Source organism: Nesoenas mayeri, assembly GCF_963082525.1.
Source record: "Nesoenas mayeri genome assembly, chromosome: 11".
NCBI lineage: Eukaryota > Metazoa > Chordata > Aves > Columbiformes > Columbidae > Nesoenas > Nesoenas mayeri.
In genome coordinates this window covers 20192178-20217830 of record NC_137563.1, presented here as the reverse complement: position 1 = coordinate 20217830, position 25653 = coordinate 20192178, and the positions used below count along the sequence as shown (strand labels likewise).

The following is a 25653-nucleotide window of genomic DNA, read 5'->3' as shown; positions in this document are numbered from 1 at the left end:
CATGGCAGAATAATCTAGTCTTTGGTAATTTGATGTGCTGCCTGTTGTGTTGTTGTGTAGCCGTAATTCTCAATAAGATCTTCCTTCTCTGTCCTCTTTATCTATAAATCTCTCCCACTCGTTGCATCGCTGGCTTGAATAGTTGCTGCTTTTTTTCATTCTGCTGGTGTCTGGTGTTTCTTTAGCATGTTCTTTTGTGGAGTTGCCTTAATTTTTAACAATATTCATGTGCCTGCATAGGTTATTGTGTCATCTGCCTGTCTTGTGCTTTGCTTGTGTAAAGGCAGGAAAAGGATGGCATTTCCTATAATAAAAGGGCTGTAATTAGGGGTTTTATTTTTGCATCCCATGGTTAGAACGAAGCCCACATGCAGATGAGGATGGTCCCACATCTGCTGTGCTGTGGACCAGCCCCACCGCACCTCTCCAGTTTGGCAGGTCAGCTGGGAACTGTTTCTTCTCCCGGTTGTGGGGTTTTCCAAGCAGGAAGGCTGGGTTACTCAGTCTTCCGCCGGGGCACGTGGCTGTTGGCCTCTCATCAGGTGAGATGTGTTGAGAAGAAACCGCACAGCCCCGCAGCCACCGTCTTCGCTTGAACACTCTCCGTCGCTGTGTACCCCAGCACTGGAGTGACACTGTCAGTACAAATTAGCGAGGTTCACCCTTGCTGATGAGCTCATTGAGCTGGGATCCTCAGCTATGAAGGATATTGATGGGACAAACCTCAATTTAGGTCTTGAAGAGGGAGTTGAAGGGCTGCCTGCAAAATAGATACCGCACTGGGTAGCGTCCTCAAAGGAAGGGACCATTTTTGACTCTGAAGTTCACAGAACTTGATGGGTTGGGCTCAAGCTTACCTGGCTGAGTCTCCATCTCATGGACAGCCCAAGAGGTACCTTGATGATGTCCCCCCCAAGGTGCTCAGCCTCAGTGACTCTGGAGTACAACAACTCTTTGTAGGACACATGTAGGTGATGGGGTGCAAAGCAGGACTGGAAGAGTCCCCTTGTGAGTAACAACCAGCCCAAAACCACCTGAACCAAACCCAAAAAGCCCTTTTACTCAGGCCAAGCCCTGCTTGTGACCTGTTGATGGGATGTGAGTGCTACAAGAGCTGTGATCCTTTCAAAGGAACGGCTCAGGAGAACTGTGCTGGTTGTGCGGGATCTCATCCCTTTCTGCCCCATCCTTTGGGAGCGTCATCTTGTTCAGCCCCCCAGCTCGGAGCAAGGAGAACCTCCTGGTGAGGTCAAACTGTTGCAATGAACCTTATTTTTTGCCTCTTTTTCCCTTGTATTCTGCTTTGCCTTTAATTCAAACCTCCCTCCCTGCAGCGGGAAGGGCCGCGTCTGACATCTGGAGACCATGTGGGTCTTCTGCACCTCCTGAGCTGCCTTCTGAGCACTTCTCAGTGTGCAAATCCTCTTGGCTCTTAGCATACAGATAGGCAAGCTGGTGGGAAAAGTGTAGTAATACTTGGGAAACTTGGAGTGAATGTACAAGGGTGTGTTGGATTGTGTCTTTTGTAGAAGTAGTGGTTATAGATTGATCAAATGTGTTGTTATTTTTCTGTTATTGAGAATATGCCTGAATAGGAAATGATGTTTTTGGTGTCTCCTCTGGGTAACAAACAGTAAAAACTCCTAACTGGGGAGGGGATTTTATACACTTCTGACCCAAAAGCTGCAGCTGATTTTACGTGAGTGTCGATTACTTGTGTGGATATATTTGTTATTGCTTTGTAGATAAAACTGGCTTCTGCAAAAACATCATAAATGCTGGCGTGGCTGTGTGATGAACTGGAGTGAGGACCTCAGCCAGGCTCAGATGGGTTTATTTTGGAGGGTTTTAACCTCATGTGTTCCTTGGCCCCACTCTTGTGCAGCTGCGTCGTGTCCCGGCACAAGAGAAGCGCGGCACATTGGAGCTGGATTCAATTCCTTTGCTTATAGGGGTGGCTTTGTTATATTCTTGCAACCTCGGCTTTATGTGCTCATTGGGATACCACACACAATAACCTTTGATGCTCTGTGTGAGCTGAGTATCACTTCAGAAAGTGGCCTTATGCTGCTGATGGGTGAGAATGATGCTGGAGTTAGAGGAAAAGCGTTTCCCCAAAGATTTCCCTGTGCAGCGCTGCTCTTTGATAGCGGCTTTGTCAAAGACCTCACACCTGACGGGAAAACCCCTTGGGGGCTTTTGTCACTGAGTTTTCAGTGTGGTGTCACATGAAGAGGGGGACAAGAGTCCTGACGGGACATGCGGCAACGCCCCAGGAGGAGAAGCGTCTTTTTAGCTGCCAGAAGCTGCTTTGAAGCACGCTAGATCCTTGCTGCGTGTTTTCAGTGACTTCTCAGGTGGCATCTTCCAGCGGCAGGTGTTCTGCATTGATAACAGTGTGAGATCGGCTCACCGTTAAGCTTTTTGTTTTTCAGTTTTGAGTGCTGAAGTGGACCAAGCGCTTGATGGTGAAGAAGAGCCGGATGCCTCCCTCTGAGCGCTCACAGACCGTCGCGACTGCTGTGATTTTGGAGGAGGTCATGACATTACCCATCTGGCGTAGCACTGTGACAGCAGCCTAGATAAAATGCCTTATTCCTTAGGGTTTTTAGCTGTCTAGCTGCTCCAGTTTTAAGGCCTGACTTGGAGGAGGATCTCAGTGATCAAAGGGAAGGAGTAAATCACATATTTCACTCAACGTGCGATCTCTTACTGCCACAGGAACCCTCCGAACTTCAGCAGAGCGTTGTGGGTTCCGCGCTTGCCCTGCTAACGGCGCTGTCTGTCTGTCCTGCCAACAGGAGTGCCCGAAATGCCACGTCACCATCGAGAAGGACGGGGGCTGCAACCACATGGTCTGTCGGAACCAGAACTGCAAAGCGGAATTCTGCTGGGTGTGTCTGGGCCCCTGGGAGCCCCACGGATCTGCCTGGTGAGTTCGGATCCCGCAGCAGCGCCGGGAAGCCGTGACGCGAACGATATCGGTTTGGGCTGAAATCTGTGGAATCTTTGTCTGTTTTGACAGGTACAACTGTAATCGCTACAATGAGGATGATGCAAAGGCAGCAAGGGATGCACAGGAGGTGAGTCAATAACCTCTGGTGATAAGCGAGATCGCAGGGGCTCTGTGGTGTGGTTTTTGGATTTCTGTAACCCTATAAATTGGCTCCGTAGAATTTCCTGGATTTGAGCACAAATCCAAAAGATGTTTAAGTTCCCCCGCAGCTTTGAAGTCTTCGTGCCAGCCAAAAGAACATTCAGAGCCACTTGAACCTAATGTAAAGAACAGATTGGCTCAGTTGTGTCATGCTGTCTTGCCTGTTTTATAGCTGCTCTCCACGTGAAGTCTTCCTAATGCTGTGCGTCCGAGACAACAATCCTCACATTCTTCATTAAAATAGTCTTCACTACCAAGTTCTTAATGTGAAACCTGAGGTGTTTAGACACGACACACCTCTTGAATAGAAATAGAACAGACCACCATCATTCCAATAACAATACTTGAGGAAGTTGTGGGCGAAGTTGCAGCTCCATTAAAATATTTTGGATAGAGCCAAAGCCCTCTTTAATGGGGAGGGATTGCATGCTGTGTGCTGCAGCTTGCAGGAAGTCATTTCCTGCATCTCTGTCAAAGAAAGTGCCATTCTAGCCAAGAACCACAATATTTCCTGCAGATAAGGATGACTTTGGCTGAGATGTGCTACCTTTGCACATCCACGGTGTACGAGTTTAACCAAGCCCGTGTTGTCGCTTTATTTCCAGCTGATCTGTCAGTGAAATGAAAATGAGATTAATGCGTATAGAGTCATCTTGGTTCTCTTTTACTACTTAGCACATGGTGTATTTCCCCTGCTCTACTATCAGTGTGGCTTGGGCAACCTAGGGTTGTCTGCTTAACAGTAATTGTTTAATTAGAATTCCTTCCTAGCCATAAAGCTGACAAAATCTGCCTGTTTGTTATGAAGCTGGAAGCATTTAAGTCCTATAGCTTGAATGGAAACACCTTTGGAAAGGAAGCTCCTTCTGAGGGTCCGGAAGAGCCTTGTGGAGGGTTTACTTCTCTTGCAGCCATTGCTTTGTTTCAACTCTTTGTTTTATTGTTTCCCCCGCTAATGGGAATTAACACAGCGATCCAGAGCAGCCCTGCAGAGGTACCTGTTCTACTGCAACCGCTACATGAACCACATGCAGAGCCTGCGCTTCGAGCACAAGCTCTATGCTCAGGTGAAGCAGAAGATGGAGGAGATGCAGCAGCACAACATGTCGTGGATCGAGGTGCAGTTCCTGAAGAAAGCAGTCGACGTCCTCTGCCAGTGTCGTGCCACACTCATGTACACTTACGTCTTTGCCTTCTACCTCAAAAAGAATAATCAGTCCATTATCTTTGAGGTAGGAGAAAACATGGTTGTCATGAGTTCAGATCAATAAGTGAAGCGAAATAGGGACATGATGCTTGGAGAAGCTGATGTCCTCAGTTGTGCAGAAGCGAGTCTGTCTTAATAGTCTGTGGGTCAAAAGTTAGAGGTCGTGCTGAGCATCGTGCAGCATCCTCTGCTGGAGGAAGAGTTAAAGTCACAAGTTACTGAAACAAGAAAGGGATTGAGGTTCTGTCTAATGCCAAGTTTGGCAGTTCAAAGCGTAAATCTGGCATTTTACCTTTCCCTGGTGTCGCGTTTTGTTTTCTTCCAAGGGCACTGCCAGAAAAACTGCACTTGCAGGTCCACTCTGCTTTGCAGGTGAAACTGTATTGGCTGTTTATCATTTGAGAGTCCTTTGCTGGTCTCTGTGCAGAACCTATGCAGGATGGTGCTGTGCTGCACACTCAGCAAAGGCCACAAAGAACTACTGGAGCCTTTGCTCTGCCACTGCTGTGGATGTACCGGCAGTCAGAGGAGGCTTTGCACGTGCTGGTAAAAGAACAAATAGCCAAGAGACAGAAGAGGAGATAAACTGGCTTGTACTGTGCTGTAGCAGTAGTAAGGAAAGGCTTTTTTAGGTTTGCCAGGATGTTGTATATTGTGGCAGATGTTAAGACTTGCTGGTAGACATGCAGATTCTCTTCTGATCGAACGAAGAAATTTCAGCCCTTTCAATCTGCTGCTCAGAGCAGGTCACTAGTGCGTTAACACTAATCCTGCTTTTTACTTCAGTACTGATTGCAGTTGCACTGAAGAAAAAAAGAATCTCTTTCTTGTACTCCAAAATGCTCTTGCTTTTGTCTTTGCAGAATAACCAAGCAGACTTAGAGAATGCTACAGAGGTCCTTTCCGGATACCTCGAGCGAGATATATCCCAAGATTCGCTGCAGGACATCAAGCAGAAAGTACAGGATAAGTACAGGTTTGTTTTTTAAATAGTCCTCTATGCAAAAGCTGCTCGAGCACCTGTATCTCCATCCATCCTGTGTGACAGGGGGTGACACGTGCACTTGCCACATTCCCAACTCTGCCTCGCATCTGCTCTGCTGAGCAGTAACTAGAAGATTCAGTCTCGTAATAGAGAAATATTGTGACTAAAAGCTCCTTAAGTTCTGCTGCTCCTGCACAGAATGAGCACGTGGGGATGGCCAGGACTGAGGTAGAACCAGCGTAGTGAGGGCCAGAGGACAAGGAGTGCCTTTGTTGTTCCCACCTTTGGCCTAGGATGCGTTGCCATAAGAGCAGTCGGCTCTTTTTATTGATCTCTTGGGTCCGTTTGTGCCAGACGCAGGTGCAGAAAAGCCGCACCAGAGGAGGGAGCGCGCAGCCTGCCCAAGCTGGGGAGCAGAGCGGAGGAACCGGGGTGCGGGTGACACAAGTGCTGAAGATTTTACAGTCCCGGGGGAATCGCTTCTGCGCGGTGGAAAAATACAAAGCTGAGGATGTGGATGAGTCACAAGATAATCCTTGCGCTTTTGAGGCATTTTGCCAAAGTCACTGAATTTCTTAGGCCTCGCTTGGGGAGGGGAAAACAGCCAAAGTAGGGTGAGATGTAGTGACTTGGGGACGCTGGGGTGTGGAAGCAGCCATGAAGCTGGGACAGGACAAGACTATCACACCTTCTCTCTTGAGATATTTTATAATTTACCCTTTCAGACCGCTGTTGAGTTGGTATCTCAGCTCAAGCTGCTTGTTTGCTCAAGTCCTCTGAAACTGGGTGCTTCTAGGGTTGGTAACAGCTATTCAGAAGAAGTTAAACCTCTGACAGAGCCTGAAAACACAGTATCCAAAACCTTCCTTATGTTTCTGGGAAGAAAGTATGCATGTCAAGCCCATGCAGGTCCCTAATTAACTAGTTCAGTCATGTCTTAATCATGTCCTGAACGGTGCTCTTTGTGTACTGATGCAAGACCAGGCCCAAGGATGTTACCGAGGGGGTTTAGAGAGCTCTGGGAAATGGCAGGAGCTGACATCTGAGCTGATTTGGTTTCGGCCCATTCCATCTCTTGGTTTGCCAAGACATTTCTAGAAAACAGGATTAACCCCCCATTACCAGCAGCAGCAGCAGAACTGAAGTTATGAAAGCAGAAACTGCGCGTGTTCGCTGGCACGTGCTTTGGAAAATCAGTGGCACTTTGTGCACGGTGGTTTCTGTTGCAACAGCTGATGGCGATGAGGAGAGCCACAACAGTTTTATTTCGGATAAATCTGCTTGATGAGGCACTGAGTGGCGGCAGCGTAAGTGCTGCGGGTGCAAGTGAGGAATTAGAGCAACAGGCACTACCTGGCTTGTCCCCCGCCTGCCTAAAGACGATGGGGACTTTGGCATGGCCCACTGCGTATTTCTAATTTGCTCTTGGAACCTGAATACTTAAAACATTTCTCTGCTTTTATCTTTTTAGTTTGGCTAACACTCGTGACATGAGCATGGCATCTTTTGAGATGTTCCCAGGATATCGCTTTTCCTCAGTATCACTTATCCCAGTAGGACTCAGCCTAACTCTGGGATCAGTTTTACTGGTAGCCTTTAGGTGTTTGGATGAGTGTAGGTGGGCGAGCGCCCCTCTGAGCCGCAGGAGTTGCGAGGGGAGGTCAAGCCTGCACCCCAACCAAACCAGTAACCCCTCTTGTAACCAGTTTGACCGCCGGGATTTTGGAGGGGAATAAAATGCACTCCTGAGGTTTTGCCCTGATTTTCTTGTCCTGATAGGGCACCAGCGCCCCGTTTCGGGGCCCTGCCTTCAGCAAATCGCTGCCGCTTCTTCCTTTTTCAGTTATTAAGAGAGATTCCTCAGCCATAGGGGCTTTGGGGATACACATGGAAACTAAATTTACATGCTGTTTTTTCAGCCAGGGACCTGGAGTTGAGCGACTGGAGTCTTAATTAGCGCTGTTAACGGGCTACAACGTCCCTTCTCGGGGGAATCTCCTCGTTGGGAAGCGAGGCTTGATGTAAGTTTGCGCTGCTGGGCCGAGCCGTGGTTTCTAACCTGCCTTTTCTGTGCCGGTTCTCTCCGCTGCAGATACTGCGAGAGTCGACGAAGGGTTTTGTTGCAGCACGTGCACGAAGGCTACGAGAAGGACCTGTGGGAATACATCGAGGACTGAGCCCGGCCCCGCATTAAACGAACTCTGAACCCTTTTACCATCTCGAGTGCTCATGCGATTCAAATAAAAACCACACGCAAGGCGCTAACGCCTGTTACACCGCTGGTCTGTAGTACCGGGATTCTGTTTTGTTAACAGAAAATTTAAGTAAATTATATTGTAATAAAAAAAAAAAAGGTAGATAAAAAAACATTGTACAACAGTATTCTAGGTGGCCAATAAGAGTGTGACAGACGCACTAAAAACAAGAAACAACCCTCCGACTTTAACTTGCAACGTAGCTTCATTCTCCAAGCCGACTCCTTATTTCTTTTCTATCTTTCTTTTCCTGTGTGTAGTACAGATGAAATTTAAACCAGTTTCTTGACACTGCTTTTCATGTCCAAACCATCCTTTTTGATGTACTTTGGTAAGGGGGGGTGGCTCTCCCACCCCTCTCCTCCTCTCTGCCGCCCAGGTACACGGATGAATGTCCATTGGCTCCATGTAACGATGATTCTTGGGGAGGGGAGGAAGGGGGGGTACACAGCAAGGAATTAAAACCAGAAAAACAAAACCTTTGTATATGACTTTTAAAACAAAAAGAGGACAACACAGTATTTTTCAAAGTTGTATATAGCGCATATGCATGGACAAAGAGCAAGCGTGGCACGTGTTTGCATAATGTTTAATTACAAAAAAATATTTATTCTTTAAAAATCTTCAAGATTATGTCTATTTGCTGTGCATTTTCTTTCAGTTTGATTTTTTTTTTTTAATTATTATTATTTTTTTTCGTTGTTGTTGTTTCATTTTGTTTTCCCTGGGATGGGTGGGGGAAGCGTGTGCTGGTGTAGTGAATATATATATATATATTTCTTTTTCTTTTGGAAGGCTTTTACCGGAGAAGTTGGGGTTTTGTTTCCTCTTCCTATAGTTCCTTTACGTCCACGGCCTCCACGGTTTTGTGTGTGTATCCACCGGTGGTGCCAGACCCGTCCCCTCGGTAACACCGCAGTTCAGGATGCTTTGCCTTTCCTTTTTGGCCCCGGATTGCCCAAATCCACCTCCGCCGTTCCCATCCGTGTGCAGCTAGAGTTTGATTTTTGAATTCTGAGGCAGGAAAAGGAGGGGGATTTTGCACTACTGCTCAAAAGACTCCTGGAAAGATTGGTTTTGGCTGTGGATCTCCTCTCCTTTCCCCCTTCCATCTGTCAAACGGACCCTTCCTTGCTGTTTAAGTTTCACTTACGTTATAACAAGTCGTAACATTGAAAAGGAAAGATGATGCAATTGTCTTTGTGTTTGTTTTGGGCTCAATTACTGGGCATCCTGTCCTGGCAAATACTTAACACTCCATCTAGCGCAGTAGAAGTTGAAATCAGCGGGGTATTTTTCAATTAAAAGGGGCAAGAACTAATGAGTTAGCGAACTGAGTCCATTTTTATGATTTCTGTAACAAGAGCTATGTTAAAGTAAACAAGTGGTGGTGGTTTTATTAAATTTACTCCTGTATAGGAACTCCTCCTGTGGTATTTTTTGCCAGCTTCCAGGGGGGACCCGTTTGCAAAGGCAGATCGCAGGCTGCAAAACACTGCTCGTAGGTGGCACCTGGGTCACTTCACCTCCCTTGCTGACAAATACAGACACTTCAGCGATGTCGTTTTATCCCCCTGCACCTCTTTTACCCCTCAGATCCCTATAAAAAGGCCTTTTTTGCCCCGGGAATGAGGGTTTCTGTGCTTCTGCTGGCGCGGGGTGGGATGGAGCGGGGACGTTCTTGGCCTCTGGTGGTGGCTACTTGGGCTTCTTGGCTCTAAAAGTTCCCCATCCCTGCACTAAACCGCTTTTGGAGCGCGGTGGGATGGGCAAGTGTGACACAGGCTCTACCTGCCGTTGGGTTTTTACTGGATTTTCCCCCAAAATCGATATCGGAATGATGTGGGCAGCCTCCAGCCCCAGTGCACCTGACTCCTGTTCTCTTAAACCTCGACGGATTTTGACAAACCCGAAGATAATGACGGTTAAACCCTCTTCCTCACAGCAACTCCTCGACATTGGGATGCGCTTTGGGGGGTGTTCTCTGTGAAAAACGTGAAGAAAACCCCAAATCCTTCCTGTGGCTCCATGACGGGGGGCTGAGGGGCTCGGGGGACTTGAAGAGGCAGCGGGAGTTCTGAAGAAACCCGCCTAATAAACCGATATTTTATTATTTCACTAGTTTTCGTGTCCAATGGACCACGGGGGGGCCGCCGGCCCTCCCGCCGCCTTCCCGGCGGGCTCAGCGGCGGAAGCGCCGGTCGCCATGGGAACGGGGCTGCCGCCGCTTCCCGCCGCTTCCCGCCGCGCAGCCATGGCCGAGCCGCAGGCCGAGCCGGTGAGAGCCGCTGTTCGGCCTCCTGCCCGGGCCCCCTGCGCGCTGGGGGGGCTGCGGTGGGACCAGGGTGGGCTGGGGGGCCAGGGGAGGCGAGAGGAACTGAGGGGAGGTGAGGGGAACTAAGGGGAGGTGAGGGAAGGTGAGGAGAACTGAGGGGAGGTGAGGGGGTCTGAGGAGAACTGAGGGGAACTGAGGGGAGACCGGGACCGTGTCGGCGGGAGGTGCTTATAAATAGCGAATTTTTAATCTTTGCACACTCATTATCGAAGACATAACGGAAATTCAGCCTCGCTTCGACTTTTCTCGGCGTAATGTAGTGGAATGGAAGCTTTTCTCAGCGTCCCACTGCTCGCTTTTCCTGGTGTGTTTGGGGAAATAGTCTTAAATCCAACTGCTGCGTCGTGCAATCGGGTTCCTTATTGTCAAGGCCTCTTAAGGAAAATAAATAGTCCTGGGATAATGTAAAGAAAATCACTTCATGGATAAATATCTGATTAAAAAACAAGGAGCGGACAGAAGGAATAAATGCTCTTTGTTTTTTGTGGTGAAGGGCAGTTGTGCCGGACGATTGGAACCGGGCCAGTGTGTCTGGAAGTGATCTGCACTAAAGGCTGGTTGCAAAGTTATTAAGGCGAGGAGGAAATAAGTGGAACTACAGGAGAGTCTTAACAGTGCGGAGCGACAGGTTTCGGAATTGGGATGATGTGTATAGGGGGGAAAAATGGCAAATATATAAAAAAACGAGGGGCTTTGTGCACTTAGGAATGAGTTCTTGGAGCTGGGTGATTCTGTGAAAGTATCAACGCAGCTTTTCGCAGCAGGAATCAGCAAGGTGAATAAAATGTTAGAAGCAAAGCTGATAAAAACCTTTCCTGTGCACATCTGGGTTGTTTTCCATGTCTCAGACCCTCTACTGAGGATCTCTCATCCTTTCCACCTCTAATAAAATAAAGACAGTATAACAAGATCATGTTACCAAAGTGTTACAAGGAACAAGGGTAGACTGAATCTTCACTTTAAAAACAATGTTTATTAAGGAGGCAACACAGTGTGTCATGTCTGGAGAAGAGGAACAAGGAGCGTCCCTTCCCCAAGAAACTGGAAGTTAAAAATACAAATGCTTCCTTGCGTAATCATGTATATCTTCTGTGAAGGCTTGATTTTTGATGTAAAATAAGAATAAAGATATAAAATCCATTTATTTTCCACTAATTGGGTACCTGCTTGTCCACGAGTTCTGGGCGATACTTGCAGGTCAAGGTTTGTTGCTTGCTGTGCAACACAATGTTGCTTCACCCACACACCTACGGATTCTGATGATGTTCTAAGTAACTTTATTTTATAATAAATGCTTTAGCCATTTTCCTGTGTGATCTCTCATTAGCATCTTAAATGCCAGGGTTTTGCTTTTTGTAACATAATGATAATTTTCTAGAATCTTAATAAGTAGCATCGAGCCTCCGGAATGGGAACATGGTGAAATAATGGGGTTTATTTAATCTATGTGGCAAACAAAAGCCGGCTCTAACTGGGGAAGAGCAGCGCCTGGTGGGGCAGAGATTGTCTCTCAGCAGTGATGTTATTTTTATGCCCTCTTTTGGGATTTGCCAGTTGTCCTTTCCGATTATTTTCTGGACTCGATCTTCAAGAACCTTTGCCTGGTATATTTAACACTCCTTTTTATTTTTTGTCTTTGCAGGTTCCTCCATTGCCGGTGGCTACAGAACCTCTAAAACCCCGTCCTAAAAAAGGTTTGTTTGAAGATGTGGTTGTGTTTCTCGGGCAGGTTGATTTGAAGATTTCTTTTATAGCGTGTGCAGCTGTCTAGTAAGAAATAAATATCTACTGGGGAAAGACGAGACTGTCTAGACTGCAGGCTGCCGAGTACGTGGTTTGAGGAGCTGTGTGATCACAGCTCAGTGCTGTTTCTGGCTGACTTACTATACCTACAGCATGTTTGCTTATAATCTGAGAAACTGTTTATTTTAGTGTGTACATACTTGTTGAGCTGTTAATGAGTTTGATACGCATTGATCTTAAATACTAAGAGGGGTTGGTTTGGTTTAGGTTCTTCAGAACGTTGTCTTGCTGTGGGAATGATCTTGAGAAAATAACATCATGTTTTGTTGGTTTTTCGTGTGATGTTTTCCAAGTTTTGAAGAAAGCGAGCTGTGCAAGTGTAACTGGTTTTAGTGACAGTAGTTCGTTTGGGGTGGTGGTGGTTGTTGTGTGTGTGGGGGGGGGTTTTCTTTGTGTAGTTTTTCTGTACTGAAAGCGAGAGTTAATTAACTCAGTTGGAGTTGTTGAGTGAATCTGAACTGGAAGCGGAACAATTTTGGTTATCGGTTCAAAATGTTTGACCAAAGCTTGATATTTTGCAAGGAGTCGGGTAGATCCTGCAGCGCAGTTTGGTGTTGCAGCCTCTCCTTTCCCCTCTTCCCATCGCAACTCGTCCTGACGAGCAGTTCCTTCGGACTTTGGCCTTTCCTACCCTGACTGCGCATGTACACCATAGTATGTTTTGGGATGAAATCTGGGGTTATTTCTCAATTCCTTGTGATGGAGACTGCCTTGGGGTAGTGCTGGCATTACAAAGGACCTTTGTGGCAACTGGGTCCTATGTAGTAGTTTCTGCCTAAAGGTGAAGTTCTTCATCTGGGAAACTGGAAAATCCACTTTGCTTTTCTTTTGGGTCAGTCAAGCTAACGTCCCTGAGTCCCCATTCTGGCAGCAGAATTCCAGCACTGGAGCAGAATTTGGCCATCCTGGAGATGGTGCTCGATGTTTCCTTAGACCTACAGTTGTTGGCTTGCACAAGTCTGAGTCTCCTTTGTACGTCGCTGAGAACTGAGAGGAAACAATTGCTGCTCCTTCAGGCCTGTAGGCAAGTAAAAATAACCCCCAAATTTACTTTTATCTTGATATTTGGGCTGACCCTGTCAGTTGGGATGCTGCGTCTTCTGTCTGTTTTTACAGGACAGTGTGCACTTGCAGCTCTCTAAATAAAACATCTGTAGGGGGATCGGGCTGGTGGTGTTTGCCCAGAGATGGATGATCACTCTTTCCTGGTGGGCTGAGGTCTATTAAATCAGCTCTGCATAATTCATGAGCCAACGGAATAGCTGAAAAAGAAAGATGGGGCCATCAACCTTAGAAAGAAGCCGTGGAGCTGTGCTGGATGGAAGCTGTCGTCCCTCTGTCAACTTAAACCGCCTGTCAAGCGCCTTCCTGCTTTTAAGTGTGCGCAGTTTAATATTGATTGTTTGGGAGAATAAACCGTGGCTGTTGCAACTTTGTTAATGGAGCCGCTTCTCCAGATCCTGCCGGCTGTTTGATAAAGGTTGGTGCTTCGTGGCTGCCGAGGAGGAGTTTTCTCTCCCACTCAGCATTTTGCATTAACAGCCTGAAGACGGAGCGTGGTGCTTCGCTTGGCGTTGGTGTTCGCACGGCTGCAGGCCATAAATGAAATTCACTTATTCGTGGCTCTGGATCTCTCTTTTATACCAATATAACACTTGACTAACAATTAAGTATGGTGAAGAAAAGGAGAAATACAGCCTGTGACTTTTGTAATTCTGTTTTGTGTTTCTTAACATAAATTGAGGCACCCTCAGTACCTGGCACATCTCAGGTATGAAGGTTCAGACATGAAATGCCTTGGAAGCCTTTCCCATTTAATATTTGACTGTGTTGCCTTTAGCGCAGTGGGCAAAAGCTGATTTGATCGTTAATCTCTAGGAAACGAGGGCAGCAAAAAGATTTGTGATGGGGAGTGATATAACAGTGTCCTTTGTGTGTGGGTGTGAGGGCACGTAAGAGGGGAGGGGAAGGAAGGAAGGCGATGTTGGATATGCTTTTGTGGAGCTTGGCAGGAAAGAATCACATCTTCTGTGCACAACAGGTGGTTTTCTTTAAGTAAGATTTTTTTCAGAATACCTTAATGAAGTCTCTCATCTTATTTTAGTTTTGCTGAGGAGAATGATAGTGAGCTTTAAGAAGCCAGGCAAATCTCAGTTAGGTTTGAATAGAAGGGTGCTTCTAAACTTATTTCAGAACACTGAACAGTAACTTTCCGTTGCAGCAATTCGCCTTTTTATATTTGCATTGTATTTTCAATAGGATGCAAGAGAGATACTGAAAGCAACTTCAGTGCAAGCAGATCTGTAAAATGCAGAGACCATGTGGTGTGGGAGCATAGGCCCCTCTCCTGCAAAGTGTTTGGTGTGGATAAAACCCGTGCCCAAAAGAGCATGAATTGCTGTCACTAAGTAAAGTCGTTGTACACAAATGCAGAGTATGAGCAGTCATCGCTGTCAGTCATCCCTGACTTTAATTATCGCGGTGCTTGGATTCAGGCTGGAACAACTGGTTAGGAGTCAGGTACTAAACTTCTGTTTCTGAGAACATGATCTCAAATTTGCAAATGCTGCTTCAAATGACGAAATCCAAATGTGGGTTTTGTTGCATGAGCAGAAGGAACACCAGAATATGAGCTTTGCAGTCTGACCTGCAAGGCAACGTGGATATTTTGAATGGTGTTGAAGATGGTTTCCCCTATTGCTGTGGCGCCTCCCTCCCGTGGATGCTCCTTTGATCCGCTTTATGAGAGAATGAAATGGGAACCTAGAACCAGAGTTTAGCAACCTGATTTTATGGCTCTTAAATGAGAACAACTTGGAGTCAAAAGGCAGAATTTGCTTCTGAATGAGCAGCTGTCAGGGCTGATCCGTCATGTGGCTTTTAGGTGGCAAAAGCCCAGAAGGTTGGGATTGAAGTGGGTCTGTCTCGCAGGCAGGGCAAAACGATGAACTTTTAACAAGCGTCTAACGAGTCTGGAGCAGATTGTGATACTGAGGAAGGCGTTGGACACAGCCATCGGGTTAGAAATCTCCAAATGTAGCCATCTAAATTACAGGGACCGATGGAAGGCAAACCCCTCGGAGTGTCTCGTAGCTGCGCTTGGTGACAACCATTATTCAGCAGCTGACACGTTAGGAGCTAAACCCATTCATTATTTTGTCCTTTACCCCCCGTGGGGAGAGCTGCTCTGAAAATCAATTCCCTTTGTTGCTACATCAAGATCCATAACTCTCCCTGTGTTGATATTTTGTCCCCGAGCAACCGATGGCGGAATAAAGGGAGCTCTGTTCCTTGAAGCCATGTAGAGTTAATATCAGCCTGCTGAGATGGGGTTTTAATCTCCTTGCTACATTTTAAATGAATCAGATGTTTTCCAAAATAATTTGCTGGGTTTGAATTGGTCTTCCTCCTGTCTTTCCATTTTCCTTTTGCCACACAGGCCAATCAAGTCATTTTATAGTATCTGATAGTACTGTAGCGCTTTTACCAGTTTGTGCTGTTGATTTTTATAGATTTTTATTCCCCTTTATCATGGGAAAATATTTAGAAAGGAAGTGCTGGGTGTACATTAGTCTAATAACAGTTCAGAGGTTAATTGAACAATTCTAATATTAGAGTCTAATATTAGATCTCAGATTTTCTTTTTAGTAACAGGCCAGAATCCTAAAAATATAGATACACTCTAATAAATACACTGAAGCAGAATAAAATAGTTTTCACTTGAGTCACTGAGAAGAACTTGGGCTTGAAATCCATTCAACTATGGAAAAGGAGAATTCTGAATTGTGACCAGCCACCTCTATATTTACCCAAGGAAGGGTCAGGTAGATCATTTTCAAAGAGAAAATCAACCCCACATGAATTGTAAATGGGATTAACCAGGGATTAAATGTTTTCCCCAGCCCTGGGCACTGGGCTATTTTTTTGGATGCTTTGTAGGTAGTTTGAAGCAAGGAATTCTACCTTGGATTAACTGTGACCTTTGACAAAATGCTTCGACTTTTGTTTCTTTCCATTTATCTACTGTGAGATTGGTCTAAAATTCAATGACAGTATTTGGATGCTGCGGGCTTTCAGTTAACAAAACATTTGGAGATATTAAATGACAAATGTTGTATAAATGGATATATTGCACTGCACTGCTTGGTCTGTTTGAGTGCTGCTGAAGATAGGGCTGAAGGCTGCGGGCTGAATGTATGGGGGACATTTTATAGGGAGAAATTTGAGTGTACCCTGTGGCCAGGTCTGTCTGTTGGGCCTTTAACATGCTCAGTGTTTTATATCAGGGCCATTTCTGTAAAATAAACCAGGTGTCTGGATGTTTCAAAGCTTGCAAGTCTTGTTTGTTTGTTTTTTTAGGTGAGTTCCACTTCTGTCTTGTATAATTATGAGTATCAGTAGCAAAAATGTCTCCTAAGGTCATGGCGAGTCATTGAGAGGGAGGAAATGAAGTTCTCTCTGCTTTTATTACATTCTCTGTTTCAGAGACCAAGTTACTGACCTGAGATTAAAACAGCTGATGAAACAGGTTTATCAGCGCTAACCACACAAGTGCTCGGTGTCCCTTTGTAAGTAATAGCCAAGTTTTATTAGATTTGGCTGTTGCAGAGAAATTAGGTAATAGAAATCGGGGAGTGTGTAAGGTAAATGTGCTTTAAAGCCGGGGTTGTATCCTGTTCTTTAACTCTGCGGTGATGAGGATGTTCTTCTTTGCCGCTCAAATTTCCCACGCTTTTACCAGACAGAAACCTGCACTTTGGACAGATGACAACACGGTGTTTTGCATCTTACCAGGGTAGTTTCTTTGGTTTAATTGCATCTTGAAACGTTCTCAAGTGGTGTGTGTTATTGTTCAGCTAAATCCCACGTCGGGATCTAGCCCAAGAACCGAGAGTCCTGTCCTTTTCATGCGGATGCAAAGCCAAGGGTGTCACTTCTAATGAAAAATAATTCCACGTGCTGGTTTGACGGGCAGTAAAGCTCACTTTATCTGGTATTGACTTGGGTTAGGAAGTGCTCCTGATAAGCGATCTCAAAATGGGACTGTTAGATAATGAATAATTTAGAGATTACACAGAAGTAGGTAAGTGGCTTGTCCTGCATCTGCCTCTCCCTGGGTGGCTCCTGCTCACAGAGATGAACTGATGGGGATCCCTCTTGCTCCTGCAGATATTTGATGGCATCCTGCAAGTGTTTTAATGGCTTGAGCGCTCTGAAGAGCAGGGACCGCCCGAGGAATCGATTCTGTGCACTTGCAGAGCTGATCGTTTCTGAATTCCTGATACATTTCCTTCAATCAATATGAATCCATTCTTTGAGGCAGCTTCAAAGCTGCCTTTGAACTCGCAAGAGTGAAGCTGCCTGAGAAACCCAGATAAAAAACAAACCCCTGGAGTTAAATTAATTAATACTTTTAAGTGTGTCAAAAAGAAAGGACGTTAGTGGAAATGCCACGTTGGGGAGGAAGCAAATGCGATTCGCTGTATCTGTACGTACCAATTCGTTTCCATTTGGCCACATGCAAGCCAGATTTTTGTAGCCCATCTGAACCTACAACCTTGTGGGAAGGAAATGGTTTCTAAATAACAAAGATTAGTTGGTAATTACATAATCGGTCTATGTGAGACATTGATATGTTCATTTCTCTGCGATAAACGGGCAGTAGTGCTGTGTGTATTTGTTGGGGTCTGAGAGCTGCTAGTTTTGAATAGTAAAATTTAAAAAAACCCTATCAGTTGGGGGTAATAAAATTGTATAATATGCTTCACTTCATCCTCTCCCCCCAGGAAGAACAGCCCAGTAAGCCCTGCACCACCAAGAACTGGTAATATTGCTGTTTGAATGTGCCGGGCCAGCTCTGCCCTCTTGTGTGTGCACGTTCGTGTCCGTGGTTCCAGGAGCGCGGAATCCCTTGCAGACAGCAGGTGTGGTTTGTGTCAAGACCGAGAGCACTGTAAAATTGTAGTGCTAACTTTTAAATCAGAACATGCATCGTTTCAGTGCTAGCTTGATGTTTTTTGGTAGTTGTCAACCTGCTTCATTTCTTCTCTGTAAAGAGAGAAACATGTATCTGCTTCTCTCACCTGCTGCAAACTTAATTAGGCAATGAAAAGTGCCGTTAAAGTGCCACCTCTTGTAGGAACCAAGTACAACCTGAGTGTCTTGTGGTAATTTGATAGTTAAGAACTATATTACACTGGGTTAGGACCAGGAGGAGGGTGAAGTTTGATAGCCCAGCTTTAGCGGATCTAACTGTAGGGTTGCAACATATCATTTTAGGATCACATTTAAATCGGTTAATTGATGTTTCAAAGTTCCTTTGAAAGTCCTTGGTGCTAGGCAAGATTCTTTTGTGTTTTAAAGCCTTCAGCTTCACGTTTGTCTGTTGGTGTGCTGCTTCCAGATAAAATGGCATCTCCTACAGTGAGCTTTAAAATTGTTTTATAAAAAGAGTAAGTAACAAATTGAGGTAGGTTGAGATTCATCTTTTTGAATGGAGATGTCTGTGATGTAGAAGTCGGAGCAGATCGCCTGTGCTCCTTACGACGTCCCACTCAGGAATGTCAGAACTAACGTTGTCTGTGCAACTTGAATTTCAGCCTTTGAGTCTTTAAAGTTGTAATTGCATGTTGGCGTTAGCCCCGCTCTCCGGCATCGCCCATTGCGCAGGAATGGTGAGACAGCTCGGGGAGAGCTTTTCCGATGAACTATATCTCCATTATGTGGGGTATAGCCAGATGTCGTGCTTATCTTCAGCTACCAAATCCCGTAAATAAATCCCCTGGTACTGCAAGGTTCTTCTGTGTCATACTCAAACTGTGTATTATGTGTTAAAGTCTCTTAAGAGACAATACTTGCTCCTCAAGACGATGTTTTGGGTTCCCTGGTGCTTGAGGTCTTGCTTTTTCAGAGTAACCGTGTGCTCATGTAATTAGGGACTCTATCGTTAAGACATTCATGCAGTAGGGAAGACTGGAGGCTCCACAGGCAAATACTCATCTCGGGACAGACGTTCAATGCGGAAGAATTCATCCTGAGGCAACAAGTCTGGGAGAAGTTTGCACGTTCAAAAAATAGCGTCTCGGAGTAGGAAATGTTGAACCATTTATTTGCACGATCAGCTTCTATATTTTATATATATATATGTATTATTCTAATATAATAATTTTCTTCGTCAGTGGATGACATGAGGACAGGTTCTAGGTCTTTCCACTCCATATTGAGGGGGAAGTTTTCCAAGATACTCAGGCTGGATTGCGGTGTTCTCCTTGTTGCAATTTATTTTGCTTTTTAAGAAGAAAGCTTTTCCTTACTAATGCCTTATAATGATTTTAGTTTCAATTTCTCTGTAAAATACCTCTCACTGTAGACAGAAAAAGACTAAGCGTAAGAATTTAAGCCAAAGGAAGGATTAGACTGAAAATCCCCAGACTACCACGCTCCTGATACTGGAATTAATGCGAAGCTGGTTCCGCGGGTTATTTTGGGAATGTCTGCAGCTGCTGTCGCTTCGTTTGCGGGGGAAATATCTTCTATCCCTGCTTTGCGGTGGGAGGAGACACTCAATAGTCACCAGTTAATGTCTTGGACCTCCTGTGCTATTTATAAGCCATTTATTTCATTTTATAAGTAATTTTCTTCACCCTCTGCAACAATGTACTCTCCCTCTTGTATTTAGGAACAGCACTGGCTCCTTTTTGCCTGCAAGAACATGAGCATCAAGCAGGACAAAAAATAATGATTTAAATGGAGAAGATAAGCTGGGATCTTTGAGCACAAGCCCTATGGGGAGAGGCTGAGGGAGCTGGGCTTGTTTAGTCTGGAGAAGAGGAGGCTTAGAGCTGAGCTCAGCACTCTCTAGAACTACCTGAAGGGCAGTTCTAGCCAGGTGGGGATTGGGCTCTTCTCCCAGGCCGTCAGCAATAGGACAAGGGGCCATGGGCTTCAACTCTGCCAGGGGAAACTGAGGCTGGAGATTAGAAAGCAATTCTGTGCAGAGAGCGGTCAGGCATTGGAATGGCTGCCCAGGGAGGTGCTGGACTCACCGGCCCTGCAGGTTTGTAAACTGAGATTGGACACGGCACTTAGTGCCATGATCTGGTCAATGGACTGGAGTTGGACCAAGGGCTGGACTGGATGAGCTCTGAGGGCTTTTCCAACCCAGTCCATTCTGTGATTCTGTGGCGCTGTGCCAGGGATTTGGATCCTTGAATATCGCCATGTGTAGCATCTGCATCCTCAGAGGGTTGTGAATTGTTGTTCAAATTAGCCTTTTTTTTTCTAGATTAGCTTGCGTTTCAAAGGAAAACTGGCAAAGGAGCTTTCAGATCCTTGTTTTTCTTCTGCTCAGGGTGCACGTCACTACTCAGCGCTCATGGTCCGAATTGGCTTGTGTAGAAGAAACAGTTGGTTTTTTTTTTAATTTGTATATTATACTTTTTCAATTTCCTTTTTAAAGTATGCGTTCCGAAATTTCACCCCAATGTCATTTGCTTGAATCAAACTTTAGGCTAGAATCCAGCCATATTAGGCTTGAATCAGATTTTTTTGTGGCGTGATGATCAGGCTGATGTACTTGTGCTAATGTATATAATTCACCCCTCTCTTATGGAGCAGAGTCAGGATTGCCAAGTGGGATTTTGCTGCCTCCTGCTAACAGAGATGTCCCAGTAACCAACTGGTTCTGCCACTGGGAACCTCACTGCGGTGCTGGGAGTCCCGCGCGCTCCCAAATCTGTATTTATTTACACATCTGCCCGCTTTAACTTCAGGTTCGACTCGAGCAGCACGGACTAGAAGACATTTATATTGAATAATCAGGTTTGTCTTGTAAAGAAAAGCAGTTTTATTTGGAGTGACTCGGAACTTTAAGTGTCTTAAATCAGAAAATACACTGAAGTCTGAGATAGCAGCTCTTCAAGATGTAAACTAACAACAGAAAATGCCCTTTATTTCTTCGCCCCAGTGCATAAATCGGCTTTAAGATACAATTTTCAGATATCTCTCCAGTTTTGGCTAATTTTCCTGCAGGGGGAGGTGTAGAGTCAGAAATGTTGCTTTTTTGTTCAAATCCGCTGCTGTTTTTCAACCTCCTTCCAGTTTCCTCTGCTTATTGTGAAGATTTTAATACACGCTTGTCACATCACGGCGATGAATTATGGCTTTCTTGCCAGCCTTGCAATTGTATATGATGAGTTTTATTAACCCCAGCTGACTGTAAATAATGAGGAGCCACACGGGTTTATTGTTTGATTTAAAGGTGTTTCAGCGGCAATTTGCAAAAGGGAAACTGGGGCAGGGGGTTGAACAGGGAGAACGGTGCCAGCAAAGGGTGCTCTGCTTTTTCCTGTTGTTTATATACATTTTGCAGGTAATTGTGTACACAGACACCTGTATACTCACATATATACACAATGTATACTCATGCGATGAGTGAAATACAGCATAAGCAACCTCTTCTGGGTGGTGATATATTTATAACGTATTTCTATTGCTACAGTCTCAGTAAAAGCCTTTGAGTGTCTGAGTAAGGAAGACGATTTCTCGTTAAATTTGTGTGCACACCAGGAATTTGTAAGATGCTCCTCTGGTATTTTTAAATCTAAAGCCCCTGATATTAGAGCTTAAAAAGGCTTTCAAACCTCATTTTAGAAAATACGATTCCCTGGCCATAGTGTGTTGTTTTAGAGTATCTATTTGCATGTGTGCCTTGTTATTTCCATATTATTTTTGTTGAGAAGACACTCATCGTCTCTCTTTCTCTGGATTTACAAACGGTAGCGTAATTCCTCATGCTGGCAACTTGTGAAGCTCCAGGCAAAAAGGAGATATGCACAGCTGGCTTCATCCTCGCCTTTCACAGTCACAATATCACAATATGTTTGGGATTGGAAGAGACCTCAAAAGATCATCCAGTCCAATCCCCCCATGGAGCAGGAACGCTCAGGTGAGGTCGCACAGGAACATGTCCAGGTGGGTTTGAATGTCTGCAGAGAAGGAGACTCCACAACCCCCTGGGCAGCCTGTTCCAGGCTCTGCCACCCTCACTGAGAAGAAGTTTTTTCTCAAATTTAAGTGTTAATTTAGATTTAACCTCTTGTGTTCCAGCTTGATCCCATTACCCCTTGTCCTATCATTGTTTGCCACCGAGAAGAGCCTGGCTCCATCCTCCTGACACTCACCCTTTATATATTTATAAGCATTAATAATGTCACCCCTCAGTCTCCTCTTCTCCAAACTAGAGCCCCAGCTCCCTCAGCCTTTCCTCACACGGGAGATGCTCCACTCCCTTCAGCATCTTTGTTGCCCTGCGCTGGACTCTCTCCAGCAGTTCCCTGTCCTGCTGGAACTGAGGGACCCAGAACTGGACACAATGTTCCAGATGGGGTCTCCCCAGGGCAGAGCAGAGGGGCAGGAGAACCTCTCTCGATCTACTAACCACCCGCCTTGTAATATACCCCCGGATGCCATTGGCCTTGCTGGCCACAAGGGCCCAGTGCTGGCTCATGGTCATCCTGCTGTCCCCAGGATCCCCAGGTCCCTTTCCCCTGCACTGCTCTCTAATATGTAATTTCCCAACCGATACTGGAACCTGGGTTTGTTCCTGCCCAGATACAGGACTCTACACTTGCCCTTGTTAAATTTCATCAGGTTATTCCCCGCCCAACTCTCCAGCCTGTCCAGGTCTCTGATGGCAGCACAGCTTCCAGTGTCAGCCACTCCTCCCAGCTTGGTGTCACCAGCAAACTTGCGGATAGTGCACTCTATTCCCTCGTCTAAATCGTTAATGAATATATTGAATAATACTGGCCCCAGCACTGCCCCCTGAGGCACTGCACTAGATACTGGCCTCCAACTAGACTCCGCACCATTGACCACCACTCTCTGGCTTCTCTCCTTAAGCCAGTTTACAACACACCTCACTACTCTATTGTCTAGACCACACCTCTTCAATTTAGCAACTAGGATGCTGTGGGAGACTGTGTCAAAGGCTTTACTGAAGTCAAGGTAGAATCCACCGCTCTGCCATCATCCATCTACCTTGTTACATTCTCATAAAAGGCTATGAGGTTGGTCAAGCATGACTTACTCTTTTTCTCCCCGAGGAGTGTTGCATTAACGTGGTTGTGAGAGCACCCAGCATCATTTTGGACTGTAACTGCCGCCAAGCTCCGTTAGAGACCTTCCCCAAGCTCTGTGAGCGGGAATCACTGCCCAGTTTTTTGGTGCAGCTCTCTTAGTAGCAAAATGTTACAATAAGAGACTTGAGTCGTTGCCTCTGCGTTTGTGAATTTTTAAAATACCTGTGTGCTGGAATGCTGTTATACAACATGCAGTTTTTAATTAGAATTTGGAAAGCAACAGTTGAGTCAGGATCCAAATTAAGCCTTTTGGACAATCTTACCCATGTACGTGGCAGCTACCTCAGTGGATCCAGACTATGGCTCGTGAGGCTACTGCAGGATAAAAAATACTCTAATTTAATTGCTTTTCTGTCCTCTCCTCGCAGTGTATGTTATGTGTGGTTTAGGTTATCAAGGATTTTAGTCTGATAACAGGTTCTTTGTGTCTTTTGGCTTCTCTGCTTCTCCTCCCAGCCCTTGCTCAGTTTGCTGCAGGTTGGGTGGCAAAGCTGGAGGGACAGGGAGTGACCTGCGGCTCGGACTCTTCCCAAGAAGCCAGGCTGGAAGAGGGGCTGGGCTCTGATCTGGGGGTTTTTGTGGTGTGATGGGACTAAACTGAGCTCCCTCTCCACCTCAGAGCTGCTCGATGCATTTCCCAGGACGGGTACAAGGGTGCTCGGGGGAGCTGATGCTTTACACGGTGCAGAAAATGAGGTGAAAAGTATCGTGGTGGCCACAGTTGTGCAGTTATGTTGACATCCACTTTCCTCTGGCTGTGCCCACAACCCAAGTGGTCTCTTTGCACCCGGCAATTGCTTTAAGAGGGCGGCTGGTGCTTTAGCAATCGTTTCCCCCATGAAATCTGGTTGGAACCTTCTGGGGCTTTTTTTCCCCTCCTCTCTCTTTACAGCAATTTAAAAATCCTTTTAATAAACGGAAAACCCACTGTTTGATAGTTCATATCTCAGCTATAATTACCCAATATGAAGATGCAAGCACAAAATAATTTCCTAGGGGGGTTTACACAAAAGGGAATAACTGATTATTTTCCTTTTTCAGTCCTTTGAGAAAATCCATAAGAGGATGAATAAAGCAAAGAGTGATGATAGCGCAGCACAGGTACAAACCTGATGATTTGACCGGGATTCTGTCGGGGTTTCCGCTCCGGTAGTTTCCTTAAAGGAGCCTTGTCAGAAAGAAAAATCACATTGCTGGAAGTGGGTTGTGCAATCAATCACCGGCCCCCGAGAAATGGGGGATCGGATGGGTTCCCGTTGGAATTCAGTCAAAACACACTTCAAAGAAACTGGCACATCTCTTGGCTGAGGTATTTAATCATATATTCGGTGCCTGGCTCCCTCTTGCAGTTGCTTAATGAGAGTGGACTTTTGTAATCCTCGAAAAGAGCGGCCAGAAGATAATTATGCGAGTTATAAACTCTTTTCACTGGAGATAGTAAATTTTTGGTTAATTGTGTTTTCTTGGACTGGCCTTTGAGCAGATTGATTTCCAGAAAATAATGGCTTTATGTTAGTTTGTTTTCCCTGCCAGAATGGTATAAACTACTGTTTTCGAACCTGTAGTCCCTGCAGTGCCTGGATTATTTGCGAGGGCTCTGCGAAGGGTGACAGAGGAAAAGTGTGGCTTCATATGCTCCCCATCAGTTACACGTGAGAAACTTCTGACGGTCCATCTATTGAAGAAGGTGGAAAATTGCAGTGTGGGCAGCCTGAGGAGCTTGATGAACGTGCTCAGCTCCTCCTGGCGAGGCCAAATTCAGTGGCTTTTCCCCGTGCAGAAACCTTCCGGGCGACTGTTAGCGGCAGTGTGTGTTCCCAGCTCTAATTAGCACGAGCTTGCAAAGCATTAGATCCATATGAAGCCTCCGCCGGTTTATTCCCTTTCTCAGAGTCCCAAATAGCCAGGGCTTTAAATTTCCCTGTTCTTCAGGTCGCCCTTTGCCCTGGGACAAACCTGGTCAGCAGGCTGGGGGAGCGAACCCAACGGGGATCAGTGCAGTAGGTATCTCACTGCTTTCATGGAAAAACAGCAATGCAGATTTAAGACTGTTGTGGCTCTGGAGAGGTGTACAAATTACTTCTTTCTGCCAGGTAATAATCCTTTACTTCCCACAGCCCTTTTTCCTGTGTCAAACATTCATTTTCTCTCAATTTCTATGTCCTTCCCCTCTTCTCAGTTCCCTGCAGGACCCACCCCAGATGTGGTTTATGGTGTTTATGTTGGATTTCTTCAGAGAAGGGGTAAAACTGTTCACATTTACTTCCTGGAACAGACCCAGGGAGCGCATCAACTTGCTCCTATGTATATGTTTAACATTTAATGGTGCTCTCTATTTTTTTGACCTCCCCGTAAGGCGTGCACTACAGGTGGGGTATGTCTGGAGAGTCTTCTGCTTAATCCCTATTTAAAAGAGTTTTCACTGTGCATAATGATGCAGGATTTTGTAATTTTAAGCACAAAATGGCAAAGTATACTTTAGTTTTGATTGTAACTGAAATCTTTATGGTTAAATAGTGTGGTTTTTTCAATCAATTTGTAGTTATTTAGGCAGCCTCTTAATTCTTCCCTTTATGATTTCACTGTGGGAGGACAAAGAGAAAACATGAATTCATCAGAAATCAATTAATCTAATCAGAGAACACATATTAAAATGCCTCAGAAAGATGGAGATACTACACAGCAGAGCAGAATTTGAGGACATTTGGAAAACTGCTGGTGTGTGCACTTAAATCTCAGCTCCATCTTAGTATCAATGTGGTAGGTTATC

The 25653-nt window shown here is 45.5% G+C and overlaps 2 protein-coding genes across 2 annotated transcripts in view; both read left to right on the top strand.

Moving 5' to 3' along the window:
• Nucleotides 1-9026, top strand: part of ARIH1 (ariadne RBR E3 ubiquitin protein ligase 1) — a 52859-nt gene extending 43833 nt beyond the window's left edge. The window contains exons 10-14 of the mRNA XM_080351482.1: nt 2802-2932; nt 3026-3083; nt 4129-4389; nt 5228-5340; nt 7442-9026. Coding sequence (XP_080207608.1) covers nt 2802-2932; nt 3026-3083; nt 4129-4389; nt 5228-5340; nt 7442-7526 — 648 coding nt within the window. The 3' untranslated portion in view covers nt 7527-9026. The remainder of the gene's footprint in view (nt 1-2801; nt 2933-3025; nt 3084-4128; nt 4390-5227; nt 5341-7441) is intronic.
• Nucleotides 9027-11469: 2443 nt separating this feature from the next.
• The window catches only part of BBS4 (Bardet-Biedl syndrome 4), a gene marked incomplete at both ends in the record, with an annotated part of 32835 nt that continues 18651 nt past the window's right edge, over nt 11470-25653 (top strand). Inside the window, 2 exon segments of the mRNA XM_080351444.1 lie at nt 11470-11549; nt 11551-11633. Of these exon segments, the coding sequence (XP_080207570.1) occupies nt 11470-11549; nt 11551-11633 (163 nt within the window).